This window comes from Anabrus simplex, chromosome 6 (genome assembly GCF_040414725.1).
Source record: "Anabrus simplex isolate iqAnaSimp1 chromosome 6, ASM4041472v1, whole genome shotgun sequence".
In the NCBI taxonomy this organism is placed as follows: domain Eukaryota; kingdom Metazoa; phylum Arthropoda; class Insecta; order Orthoptera; family Tettigoniidae; genus Anabrus; species Anabrus simplex.
The window spans coordinates 266989085-267003874 of record NC_090270.1 but is presented as its reverse complement, the minus strand read 5'-3'; the positions used below and the strand labels follow the sequence as shown (position 1 = coordinate 267003874).

General features: G+C 40.3%; 1 protein-coding gene across 1 annotated transcript in view; it reads left to right on the top strand.

The window, feature by feature from the left end:
- Window positions 1-14790, top strand: part of LOC136875969 (uncharacterized) — a 174031-nt gene that overhangs the window by 131024 nt on the left and 28217 nt on the right. The window contains exons 7-8 of the mRNA XM_068228283.1: window positions 2184-2295; window positions 10931-11120. Of these exons, the coding sequence (XP_068084384.1) occupies window positions 2184-2295; window positions 10931-11120 (302 nt within the window). The remainder of the gene's footprint in view (window positions 1-2183; window positions 2296-10930; window positions 11121-14790) is intronic.

Below are 14790 nucleotides of genomic sequence, written 5' to 3'. Positions count from 1 at the left end.
ATTTCCAAGTAGTGGCATCTTCAGGGTAACTTGAAAATTAACACATAGGACAAAGTTCAGACTTCTTCCAGTAGGGGAGTTTCAACTGGCGCAAAGTTTAAATAAGCGGCGTGGAGGTGTACCGCCCGGTACAATTATTATCACTTTCATTTATGAACTATGAATTATGGACATATACAAATACTCCTGTAATTTCCCTTTATATATACATGTGTTTATATGCCTGCTACTTTTCAAATCACAGGCTTTCTACCTTGGAGGTTGCGGATTCGAATCCCATTCGAGTCCATGCGCTCACTCTGATACATGCGAAAGGCACGTCGCGAACCGCCATTCACGACAGAGCTCACCGCACCCAAAAGCATCTACATATCAATGGCTTCCATATTTTTTAACGAGTTAATTACAAAAAAATCAGAATAGACCTGTATATGAACTGAATTTATTTTTCCCTGAGCATTTTAGGTCTATGCATTTATTATTAATCACATACAGTCGTATCAGCACCCTATTTTAATTCAAAACCAGTTTTGGACTCTAAGGTCCATCATCAGTGGTAAAATTATTTAAAACATTTAATTCCACCGGAATGTCATCAAATGAGTTAAAATAGGTTTTAAAAAGTTATGGAACCCTGTTGCGATCACCTGTAAAATAAGAAAAAGAAAAAAAACAAGTGTAAGAATATGCAAACAATACATATAAACTTACAATGATGTTGTAAAAAGTATGACATAGCATAGGAAGAGCTGGCTTATGCTCATGATCATTCCAAAAAAGAAAGATAAGATCCAAGAGAATGAAGAAGTACTGGGCTGACAGGAAACTGAAAAATTCTTTGTATAAAGTTGGTAGAGTGGTCCAATGAAGGCCATAAAATGTAAAATATAATAATAATAATAATAATAATAATAATAATAATAATAATAATAATAATAATAATAATAATAATAATAATAATAATAATAATAATAATAATAATAATAACAACAACAGCAACAACAATAATAATCCAAACCCCATGGCGCAACAGCCCCCGAAGGGCCATGGTCTACCAAGCAACCGCTGCTCAGCCCGAAGGCCTGCAAAATAATAATAATAATAATAATAATGATGATATTGATGCTGCTGCTCCTGCTGCTGATGATGATGATGATAATACCCTCAACAATTGTTTTACATTTTTACATTTTCATTCACCATTTTCCATTAATCACAATTGCTTTTTAAAAATTTCCCCATACCTCTCTTATCAGCCATGTGGTATTGTCTAATAGTGCTACTTTTACAACCTTCCTTTTTATCTCATTTACTTTTAACTATGACAAAAACAGCTTCATCATCATTTAAACCACCTATCACTTCAGTTTAGGGGCTGCCTGGCTGAGACGGTAAAGGCATGCTCGGTTTGCCCGGAAGGACGTGGGTTCGAATGCCTGTCAGGAAGTCGTAAAATTTAAGAAACGAGATTTCCACTTCTCTTGGTGCACATGGCCCTGAGGTTCACTCAGCCTACACCAAAAATGAGTACCAGGTTAATTCCTGGGGTCAAAGGCGGCCGGGCGTAGAGCTAACCAATCTGCCCCATCACGTGCCGAGGTTAACAATGGTGGTAGCCTTTACCTTCCACTCCTCCAAGGGCCTTCATGGCCTGTACAGAGGGGACTTTGACTTTATCACTTCAGTTTCTCTATAGAGCTCATCTGGTTTTATTAGCACCACGTTTAGAATATTTTTCCCTCTAATTGGTTAGTCACTTTCTCATTCAGCTGTCCTTCGTGTATTAACTTATTCACCATTTGTTGGTAATGCTTTCTGCTGTTCATATTCCTTTCCCAGATAATATTAGGTAAATTGAGATCGCCCACTACAGTAACATTCCTTTCTGTGTCATATGCTTTTTATTGACAGTATTATGGAAATAAGATATTAGTTTTTCAAGTTAAGGATTTGCTCTACACATAAATATTAGTGCAAAAATACTGTAGATGTCAACAAGCTCAGCTCAACAATTCAGTATTATCCTTTTGATAGTTTTTAAAAATACCATTGACTACAAAATGTTTAGACTTCCTTTTATATGAGTACTGTAATACAGATTTAAGCACTGTAACTGCGATGTGAATGAAGCTCAAAATTGACAGTGTTGCTTAAGTGATGAGAATTTCTCTTTGTCCTAACAGGTACGGGAAACTTGTTAATCTCCACAAATGGATTCACGGTACAGAGCGTCCATTCCTCTGCGACTCGTGTGGCAAGGGCTTCAAGAACCGCAAGCAGCTCCGCAACCACAAGGTATTCGTTGATAATTATTTTTAATTCTTAGTTGGAACATTTTTGGCATTATGTTGATGTGTAATCTCACGTCTGTAAAATTTAATGTACCGGGCGAGTTGGCCATGCGGTTAGAGGCGCACAGCTGTGAGCTTGCATCCGGGAGATAGTGGGTTCGAATCCCACTGACAGCAGCCCTGAAGATGGTTTTCTGTGGTTTCCCATTTTCACACCAGGAAATGCTGGGGCTGTACCTTAATTAAGGCTACGGCCGCTTTCTTCCAACTCCTAGGCTTTTCCTATCCCATTGTCTCCATAAGACCTATCTGTGTCGGTGCGACGTAAAGCCAATAGCGAAAAAATAAAAAAAATAAATGATTTGAGAATTTGCTGTTGCTGAATCCAATAAAATAATTCAACAACAACAACAACAACAACAACAACCTATTCCCCCCTCACGTCTCAGAAACTAATTGGCTCAGCTGAAAAAGCAAGATTACTGCTATGGAGCACAAGAACTCTCAACATTTCTGGACAGATTACAGTAGCTGACCTTAGCGAAATGGGAGTGCATTAATACTGACAAGATCTAGTGTGAATGTAGGGAAGACCATAGTCTAAAGCACATGCTTCATTGGGTTATATGAATAAGCCTGAGGTCCATCTTCTGTCTCACAAATATTGAGATGTACGTTACATAAAGATGAATAAAAACACTTCGTCTCAGCAGTGACCACTGCCCCCTGAGCTGTATATCATTAGTAGATCCTCTTGGAGATACATCTCCAGTTGAAAACGGGAGCTTTGTCTCTCTGAAATGAGATAGTGGACTTTATGATGGTTTATCAACAAAGGAAAAATTTAAGGAAAAATATATTCCCTTGAACACAAAGATCCCTATGGGTTTCGTTAGAGAAAATGTTGATTATTACACTGTTTTGGAGCCAGTACATGAGAAAAGAAGTGGAGCTCTTACAAACAAGGAGAAATATATTTTTCTTTGACATATCATAGGATATAAACTTCATGGTTTTGATCCGTATTTAATTGTGATCACAACATAGGTGACCCCAGGTTTCAAAGAGGTGTAGTGTACCCGAAGTTCGGCCAGAACACTTTGGCAGACACTTAGAGCAATTAGGTCACAAGCAGAAGCCTAGATGCAATTTCCAACAACTTCTAAAGCATTAGAAAATGTAAATATCAAGTAGCAAGAAAGCTACCCACTTCATAATGTTGTACGAGCAGTTGATTGCACTCTCCATGTGGCTGAGGTGATATACCGGTAATACATCCACTGGCCCCAGCAGTGGGAGTGAGGGTTGGTGATTGCAAGAACCTAGTTGAGTCTGGTACTGTTTTGACTTACTGGTGCCAGGCTGTTTACCTTCATCTGTCTTATCTTATCTCCCTTGGTTAGCTCTTGTTCCTTTCTGACCCTGAAAGTGTGTTAGGTTTGTGAGCCCTAGGGACTCTCAGTTTCGCGCCTGTCGTAGTCCTTACTTTTCTTTTGCCGATACCTTCATTCTGGTGTTGGTAGTGATTATTCTTTGAAGAGGAAATACAGCTGGGCAACCATCCGCTCTTAACTATAATCAGATGGAAGAAAGGAAGAAGTCCAATCCTTAGAAGAATAATGATATCAGCAAAAGAAAGGGAAGAGCCACTAAGAATGTGAAAATGAGTACTCGCAAAACTAATACCGCCGGGATCAGAAAAGAACAAGAGTTAACCAAGGGCAGTCGGATAACAAAGATGGAAAGGAGGAGTATGGCACAAGTAAGTGGAAGCAATCCCAGACTCAACTAAAGATCTTGTGTTTTCCAACCCCAAGTTGAGAAACCCTGGGTTCCGCTTTAAATGCTATTATGTCAGACAGGAGATGATGATGATAAATAATACTAATTCAGGTACCGTTTGTAGGCATTTAAATTTTACACCACGTAGGCTGCCAGTGCGTCAATTTTGATGTTCAGAATTGCTCTACCAGTTTCCCCGCTTACAAAATGAAACTAAAATTGTTTCAAGGTTTTTAACACTCGTGGTGGTGCTGCGGTCTAGGGGTAGCGAGCTTGGCCCTTACCTGGAAGCTTGGGTTCGAATACCGGTCAGGTCAGGGATTTCTACCTGAATATAATAGCTGGTTCGACGTCCACACATCCTACATGAGAACAACAGACAAGCTATCTAAAGCTGAGATAATGCTCTGCTCTGGTAAAATAAAAAATAACGGCTGAGAGAATTCATTGCGCTGAACATGCATCTACTCATAACTTGAAAGCTTTAGGCTGAGCAGCAGTCGCTTGGTAAGACAAGACCCAACAGGGCTGTAATACCATGGGGTTTGGTTTTGATTTGTTTCAATAGTCACACTTTGTTATATGCAAGGATATTTTTCAAAGCAGAAAATTACTGCTCTATTCACATGTTTTCATACTTATTACTTTTTTAAAAAAATTATGCTGCCGTTAACTCAGTATTTAAAAAATCATGGCATATGTTGCATATGCAACTCATTGCAGCATTTTTCTTGCAGCAAATTTTGGGAAATTGAGACTGTAAAGATTATTTCACTGTGTGTTTGTATACCATATTTCCCGGCGTAATCGTCGCCACCACATAATCGTCGCTACCACGTAATCGTCCCACCCTTTATTTTCAATACAAAAATCGGACTTTAAACATTTAATCGCATAATTGTTGCACGTCCAAATTTTGTTCACCAATCTGGTTAAAAGGTAAATGGAACTGCAATGTAAGTTGCACATGAATGCGCAATTTAAATACGTGTATGGTTTATGGGCAATTTGGTAACACAGTCACATTTGCGAGATGTTGCACAACGTATAAATAAATAATACCGGCATATGTACGCCACATGGCTTACCGGTAGGCTATCGGCAGTTTGACAACATGGTCGCGAGACAGTGTACAATTTATTCACCACCTACATATTATGAGTTCTCATTTGAAATGCGTATGGCTGTAAGTTATCGCGTATCAGCAATGTCGCCAGGAAATACCGGTACCAACACACACTTGTCTTCTAGTAGACAAGAGGTCTGATAGAATTCTGCGTTATTACAACCACCCGGCACAACAGTCGCGAAGGACCTTGGCCTAGCAATCGACCGCAACTCAGCCTGAAGGCCTGCAGATTACGAGGTGTCGTGTGGTCTGCACGACGAATCCTCACGGTCGTTATTCTTAGCTTTCTAGACCGGGGCCACTATCTCACCATCAGATAGCTCCTCAGTTGTAATCACGTAGGTTGAGTGGACCTCGAACCAGCCCTCAGATACAGGTAAAATTCCCTGACCCAGCCGTGAATTGAACCCGGGGCCTCCGTGTAAGAGGCAGGCACGCTACTCCAACACCATGGGGCCGGCTGCTGCGTTATTGCGCACAAAGTGAAATCCAAGACGATAACGCAGATTTCCACGGAATTATTCAGCTCACGGTCAGCCGAATTATTTACGATGTCTCAGTTGTCATCACTAGACTCTTATCTTACTACTACGTCAGAAATGTCCGGGCATGGGATGAAAACTTTTACCCAAGCAGTCAAGATAATTATTATCCAATTGTATTAAAGTTTTATTTTATAAACTCGTCAGTAATGTAATGTAAAATCATCAATAACTGGGAAGAAATATTAACCTAGTTACCGTATGTTTAAAAGAAATTGAAAAAATGAATGTTTGTTACTGACGTCTCGGAACACAGTCAACTACAGTAGGTCTACACCACGCTAGCTAGAGCGATGTATGAAGACGTCCTTGCTCCGGTTTGCGAGCTTCGCGCAAGCGCACTAGTGTGTCGCAACCAACGAGTTCAGCTGATAACAAATTGCTGCATGCTTCCTTGCTGCCTAACAGTATTGGCTGCTCGGGAATGGACAGATCATAGATGCATTTATTTGTTTGTGACTGACGTGATTTCTGTAGACATGTGTGCGTGAGAATTTAAGTTTTTAATTTGTGTTTGGGGTGTTTGTAGAAATAATTGTTTTAATAGTGTGCAATTATGGAAAGTCATTGCAAAACATTAACATGTGAAGCATTTATAAGCAATTATGGGTAAATATAGAAACTATTCTGCGGGCTTCAAGCTAAGCGTAATTGCCTTCGCTGAACAGCACGGGAACAGAGCTGCAGAAAGAAAATTTTCAGTGAGTGAAAAGTTGATGTGTGACTGGCGGAAATGAAAAAACAAGCTAAAAAGCACAAACCCTTCTAGATGCGCATTTAGAGGTCCTAAAACAGGGAAGTTTCCTATAATTGACGAAGAAGTGTTTATGTACGTCAATGAAATACGTAGCAATGGCTGCATTGTATCATATGAAATGTTACAAATTAAGGGACGGGAGGTAGCGCGCAAACACAACATAACTCAGTTTAAGGCGAGTCGTGGGTGGATTAAGGGGTTCATGTGACGACACAATCAGTCAATGCGAAGGAGAACAACACTAAACCAAAAGTTGCCTGCTGATTACACGGACAAGATTGTAAATTTTCACCGATTTGTCATACGTTTGCGCAAGGAAACTTCGTACTTGCTTTCTCAAATTGATAATGCCGATCAGACTCCAATTTTTTTTTAATATGCCTCGCAACAGCACTCTTGCGCTAAAAAGATCACGGAGTGTATTAATGAAAACCAGTGGTAGTGAGAAGTTGTGATGCACGGCAATCCTAGCCATTACAGCTGACGGAAGAAAGTTGCCGCCTTACATCATTTTCAAGAGGAAAGTCGTATTTCACAACAAAGCGATAATTTTTTGCAAGTGTAATATTTTAACTTTAATACTCAAATTAATGACAATTAACTTAATACGTTCATTTTTATTTTCAGGTTGGAAAAACGTTCGCCGAGTTGTTGTGAATAATTATGAATTTTGTTTTAGACTATTTTAATTATTTTGATGTATAAACGCGAGTATTACGTGCATCTAAATTTTGTATCAAATACAATTTAGTTATAAATACATTTTTTGAGTAATATAAATACTGGTATTAAAAATTCTTCGTATAATGGTCTCACCCTACTATTTTTTCGAAAATTTTGGTATAAAAAGTGTGACGATAATGCCGGGAAATACCGTAATCTTGATTAGATGAGCCAGAATCTTCGCAATTTATCCCTCCATCACCCTTGTTCTCAAGTAAACTAAATCAGAAGACTGTAAGGGACCAAGCCACATTACAAGATATTTAAAATCCTTCCTATATTAGGTGGTATTTGTTTAGACATCTATGGTGTCATCTGACAGATACCATGGGCAGTATGCAAGATACATCTCAAGCAAAGGACATCCATCTCGTTAGTGGTAAACAAGCCTGCTTGGTAGCCATGGTGTTTAAGGCGGTTAAGTCTATATGGTCTGACACCATGGTTAGCCGGTTCGAGTTCCGTTGGATGAAAAAAATTTCACCTTAAGAATATTGGCTGGCAGGGTAGGAGAGGTGGTGGTATATATACAATTTCTAATCACTAGATTGTATGCCAAAAGCCTAGATTGAATTCCAAACCTCCCTGCAATGTTCATACGGAGTGAGGGCATATTAAGCTGTTGATGGTGATTCGTCCGTCGAATGGAGGTGTAAAGCTTTGCGCATACCCCTTGGTGTTATTAGACAGGAGTAGACACTGGATTTCACCCTCTTCCTACCTCAGCATCATCGTCATCCCACATCCAGACCCGCAGGCCTCCGATGGGTGTCAAATAGACCTGCACCAGGCGAGCCAGATATGTCCTCGGACACTTGTGGCACTAAAGGACATGCGATAAATCAATCAATCAATCAATCAATCAATCAATCAATCAATCAATCAACAAACAAACAAACAGTGGGAAACAAACTTTCTTGAACTGCATGGTGAGATCTATCTAAGTATTGGAAAGGAACAAGCATGTGTCATGAACAATGGAATGAGATATACTTGGCTAGTAGTGTGTAGCAACCTCTGCTCTTCCCTCTCGACAGTATCCCAGCTGTGCTCAATGGAATTGAGATTGGGGCCTCTCAGGGGCCAGGCAAGCACCTTCTCATCCGTGGAATGCTGATCCAACCAACAGATACAATTCAGGAGCGATAGGCTGGACCATTATCTTGTTCTAGGTAGAGGTCGCCTGCAGGGTGCTGAAGGAGAACAGTGGTTACTGTGAATATGTGGATTCGGGCAAAACCACTGCTGCCAGGGTCAATGTGTTGATGACAGGGGTCTTGTCGGTTAGCTCAGATCACAAGAGCGGATAGACGGGCCATTATGCAACAAATCACTGGACAATGATGATGTGTGAGCAGCCATACCATCCAGAACCATCTCGCCATAGGATACAGAAGCAAGCGTCTCACAAGGGTACCTCTGCTCAACATCCGTTACAAGGCACAGTGACTGACGTGGGCAAAGGAACAACGTCATTGGATGCTTGAAGCATGGAATAATATCTCCAAGACAAATGAGTCAAGGTACCAGTTGGTACATGTTGATGGCTGGGAATGAGTGCATCGTCAACCATGAGGCAATTGATCCCTTTGGCCAGCAGGGTACAGTTCAGGCCAGTGGTGGTGGTGGTGGTGGTGGTATCCTCGTATGGGGGATCAAAAATGGTAGGGTTCATTATATATTGTAAATGTGTATATTAATGTACTAATTTTCTTCTTGTTTGTTGGTGCTTTGAAGTAGAGACAAACCTAGTGGTTTAAAAATAAATTTACAGTAGAAGTCCGTTAAAGTGAGAATTCATAACGGTGAAATATTTACTTGCTATAGCGGATTGTCGTTATATCAGATTTTCCGTTTAAGTCAGGAAAAACCCATACACATTAAAATCAGTATGAAACGGCTATCAGTTTGTTCAAAACTTGCGTTTTCACGGGTGATATCCACACTACGGCTTACTAGTTTGTTATTTTTCAAAATCCAATAGTACATGAAACTGTATGTTTAATTTAATTTGAATTTATTATGAAAACATGTTCTCTTCTTTCATTTTGAATTTTCTTTACGGAATAGCAGTCGATGGGTATTATTAATCAACTCCGACATCACTTTCAAATCCCAGTATAGTTGGTCCGTTATTGGACATTATAAATTTTCCAGCTAACTCATTCCTGGTTGCCAGCGTTTTGCCCCATTGTGTTAAGTTGGGCTCATTAGTTGGTAAATAGCACACCTGTCAAGACACATAGACATGGCTAGTGCATACTGTGGAGGCCACTGCATAGGCTACTTGGAGCCACCAGCAGTGCCAGTGCACTATGAGAGACTTTGTCTTATTTTTAAAAACTGATGCCTGCCTTGCCTGGCCTGGCCATAGGGAACCTTAGGGAAACTTAGCATACTGGGATGAAACACTGGCAACCAGGAATGAGTTAGCTGGAAAATTTATAATGTCCAATAATGGACCAACTATATTGGTATTATAAATTTACTCATTCGGAACAAATATTTCAGGTTCGCTGTGGGAATCAACATCTTTATCATATGATGGCCAGGCAGGCATCAATTTTTGAAAATGAAACAAAGTCTCTCATAGTGCATTGACACTGCCGGTGGCTCCAAGTAGCCTATGCAGTGGCCTCCACGGTATGCACTAACCATGCGTCTTGGTAGGTGTGCTATTTACCAAATGATGAGCCCAACTTAGCACACTGGGGTGAAATGCTGGCAACCAGGAATGAGTTAGCTGGAAAATTTATAATGTCCAAGAATGGACCAACTATATTGGTATTATAAATTTACTCATTCGGAACAAATATTTCAGGTTCCCCATGGGAATCAACATCTTTATCATCACTTTCGAATGTCGGCGAGAGAGTGCACTAATGGACACAGCAAGGAAACTATACCGAATATAATTGATCACATACAACATAATAGCTGGGGTGCATAAATATCTGTAACGGGAAAAATCTTGCACGCTTAATCGCTCGTAATAACAGATATTCAGTGATAGGGCTCTCCTAGGGCTCTCGTAACCAAAGGATAATACACAGTTTAATATAGGAATTTTGAAGGGACAGACAAAAACTGCCGTTATAACGGGGCTCTCGTTATATGCAGTACTCACTGTAGCGGACTTCTACTGTATATACATGATCAAAGATAGCAATTGAGCTGTTGGTGTCTTTTCCTTCCTCGGTCATAGTTCTCTATCAGTCACCACTGGTCTGCATTTAGTGCAGTCGATCAGGTGGTAGAGTCCCCAATTACAACTAATTTAAAGAATTTTAGGAATGCCCAGTTTGTTTAGTAATGAAGAGTGCTCTTAGTTAAACATTTGTGGCTTCAATGGCAATGCACTTATTATGTAATGTACTGTACGTTACATATCGACAAACCTAGATCTCTTAAAGATCACTTAGCATAACCTCTCTTTATAATTATATACTGATATTTCTTTGCCATAATTTTAATTAATTGATTGATAAACAGACAAACAAATAAACTGACCAACCAACCAGCTTCTAAATGGTGTGTGATTAAGGCTTGTATGGATCAGAGATATGTAAGTTTAACAGAACCTTTAATATATATGTTGTTTTTTTTTTTTTTTTTTAAGGGGAGAAGAAAAATTAGAAATAAAAAATCGGTAGTTACTAGAGAGGTGTCTAAAATCCAATCCTGTAATTGTGATTAATTGTTGTAGGCAACACACAAACCAAAGGTGGCCAATCTAATGGAGTGTGAAGTCTGTAGCAGGTCATTCAGCAACAAGCGCATGCTGAGGCTGCATATGGAACATGTCCACAACAAGTTTCGACCACACTTGTGTAGCTATTGTGGCTACTCCGTCTCTTCCGTGAGCAGCCTCAAGATGCACATGAGGAAGCACACAGGTATGGTATACTCTGAAAGTTAATTTAAATCATCATTATTATCTCTCGTTATCAAATTAGGTATTCAGAGCAGAATAAATGTGGTTTCGCTCTTTTTCAGTCTATTGCTTCACCACTCTTCATAAAAGAGTCACACAAAGATGTGATCAGCGCATCAGATAAATAATTGTGGTGACCAATGATTAACTTTGTTTTTGTTCTTGAATCATGGCCTCCTGCTATCACAGACCAGATAAGAGGCTTAAAATGAGCTGGAAGAGCACTTTCCCTACAGGGGAGGAGAGTTCTACCTTTGTGCTGAGATGAAACGTCAAAGTTCTATCCTCAAACTACTACACCAAAAGATGATGGGTCATCATCCAGTCTGTAGTAGGTAGACTTAGAGACAAAATAGGTGAGGTAACGCGCATGCACATCAATGTATCACACATCACAGCACACTTGCTTGAGTGCAGTGATACATGTTCTATGAGAAGATGAAATATTTGCAGGCCGGGAGTCTGTTGTATGAGACACCCATATCTCATCCCCATGAAGATGTAATCCAGTAATTCATCCCCTTTCTCATGATACTAGATCAGAGGCTTAAAATGAGCTGGAAGAGCACTTTCCCCACAGGGAAGGAGAGTTCTACCTTTGTACTGAGATGAAACATGTCAAAATACTGGCACATCTCTCCATTTTGAGTTTCTCTGTCAGCATCTTCTAAACCCATTGATTGCACAGCTTCCTGAAGTCTAAGTTTTCTGACACAAATTATGTACAGAACCAGATCTTGATACTTGTGGGAAATGCCATACCAGTGTGGAAATTGTGAATCATTGGTTTTCACAAATTTTGGTGTCTACCAGACGCTCAATATCATCTGTGATTACAGATGGCTAACTGGAATGTGGCTCGTTATGCACACCTCTCTACCATTCTTGAATGTCCTCACTCACTATGAACCTTGCCCTCACTCATAGCATTGTGGCCATAAGCTGCACAGATCTTGTAATGAACCTCTGCCTTTGCTATTTTTCGTGCTGTCAAGAACCGTATAACTGATTATAAGCTGCTCGATCATCTTAAACATTTCCTTAATGTAGTCTGAAGGGCACACACTGAAGTGGCTCGAAATGGCATCTGATTGTGGCAAGGAATGCTCCGAGTCAGTGTGCATGCGGGATTTCAAAAGATACTGGCAAGCAGTCCTCAATTAAAAAATAGCGCTCGTGGATCAGAAGTAGAGTGCCGAGTGATATAGCTGAATGCAATCGTCATTGGCGACTCAGTATGTTATGCCCCTTGTAAGAGCATGTTATCACCAGCCATGTTTAATTGCAAGGATAACATATGGAAAGAGGAAGTGAGTGCTCTCTTGTACTTATTAGGCAGTGGTGGCAGACTGCATTGGTGTTGCTATGGCTGCACTGTGCTGCTTTTCTTTATACATTAAGCAGGTGCAGCAATACGCAAAACAGAAACTGTAAGATGTCCGTTGGACAGAATGACCTTGAACTATTTCCTTTCATGTGCCATTTGTGTACATTCCAGGATTATTTGAATAGAGGAATTCAATTTAATGGCTTACTGTTATCCTCTGAAAAGATTTGAACATTAAGTATTAAGATATAATTGAAACTAAACTATTATGCATTTCACATTATCTAAGGCATATATAAAAAGGTTTAACTCACCCATGAAGGCATTAATTGTCCGTAACCTTGGAAAACTTTCCGTGATATAGCTGATTTGGACAATAATAACTCTTTCCTTATTTCCTTCGTATGGAAGAAGTGGCACTTAATGTTATGAAACACTATAATTTTCCCAGAAGGTTATACTTGTGATCACTGCTGCAGCCAGTCTGTGGGCCACACAACAATAGAGTCTATGGTGTCCAAATGTAAAAAATATATTCCCCCATAAATTTTGTCATTGCCAATATGTTTTTTAATATCTCATTCCAATAGGAGTTTTTGAATTTTTGGGACTTGCTTAAATAGGACAGCAAGTTTGGAAAAATGTGTGGGACAGCCCCTGCCTGTAAGCTCCACCTTATTCTCAGAATTTCAACATGGTTCCCATTAACAGTAAACTAGTCTACCTTTGTAATGAGATCTTCTGAAAAGTGACATTCACAAATCTTAGATGTGTAAGTAGCATGTCTTTTCTTGGAACTGCTCTAGCCCACTTAGAGAATGCTTCTCATTTTCAGGTGGTGAGGAGAAATATTTACCTTTATCTGACCTGTAACTAGATTGACGCCTTTGCACAAAGCACTACAGCATTTTCACACTCACTATATTTTTAACAATAACAACTCCTTTTACCATTGGATAATTCATTCCTTTTCTCATGGTACTATCAAGTTTTAAACCTACTTCTCCGAAAAATAACTATATTGGCCTGACTTATGAGACATTAAACGATCACAGTGTTAATGATCTCGCCTGTTATATTAATAGCAACCCTCCACAGCCCTGATGGACCTTGGCCTGCCAAGCGACCACTGCTCAGCTCGAAGGCCTGCTGAGTACAAGGTGACGCATCTAGTGTGATGGATCCTCTTGGCCGTTATTCTTGGTTTTCTAGACCGGGGTCACCATCTCACAGTCAGATAGCTCCTCAGTTGTAATCATGTAGGCTGAGTGGACCATGAACCAACCTTCAGGACCAGGTAGAAATCCCTGACCTGGCTGGGAATCGAACGCAGGGCCTCTGGGTGAGAAGTAGGCATGCTACGCCTTGGTGTGGCATATTAATAGCAACATCTATGAATATTTCTTTAAACTCGTGTCCTCATTCTGAAGTGATGCAGCTCTTTTCAGGCATGCCTCCAATGCAGGTTAGCTGCATGTATCATATTACCACATACCAACCTTCCTGCCATTCTTAATTCTCTGGCAGTACCGGGAATAGAACTCAGAACCCCTGAAAATGGCAGCTAATTGTGCTAACCGTTATGCTGCAGAGGCGGACATTCTTAACTAAAAAACACAGACATATTGCATGACTGATGTATGTTTACAATGCGTGGGTCAGACATACGAAACTGTTCACCTATTTTTGTGTCATCATCAGAGCTGCAGTACGCTACAGAAGCGGACATTTCTTAACTACGAAACACAGACGTACCACATGACAGATGAAATTAACTTAGTCATTGTACCATCTGCTAAGCTTCCATTTGCTTCTAGATAGCTGTGCAATCAAATCATCAAAATTGGTATGCAGGTCACTCCAATACCATTACTTCAGAAGGTAAACCTGGCAGCTGAAGTCTCACATTCATTTTTTGTGGACAGTGATTACCTATTATCAGGAAGTGTAGCATTCAGTTTTGTTTCTATAATTGTACTTTATTTGCATAAATTATTCCTGACGTTAAGAGTTCGTCTACCCCCTGTGGGTGGGGGACGCAGGTGAAGAATACACTCACAGTATCCCCTGCCACAAACCTGCTACGCAGGTGTAGTAGGGAGAGAGGTGATACTCCCACGTGGCGCGTCCCAGGTGGCGGATAGGGGGGTCCTAACCGGCTTGCCGGCGGACTTGAGGGAAATAAAATACCTCTCGCGGACCAAACACACACCCCCTGTGGGTGGGGGAGGCTGACGAATAATACACCCACGGTATCCCCTGCCTGTCGTGAGAGGCAACTAAAAGGGGCGACCAAGGGTTGATT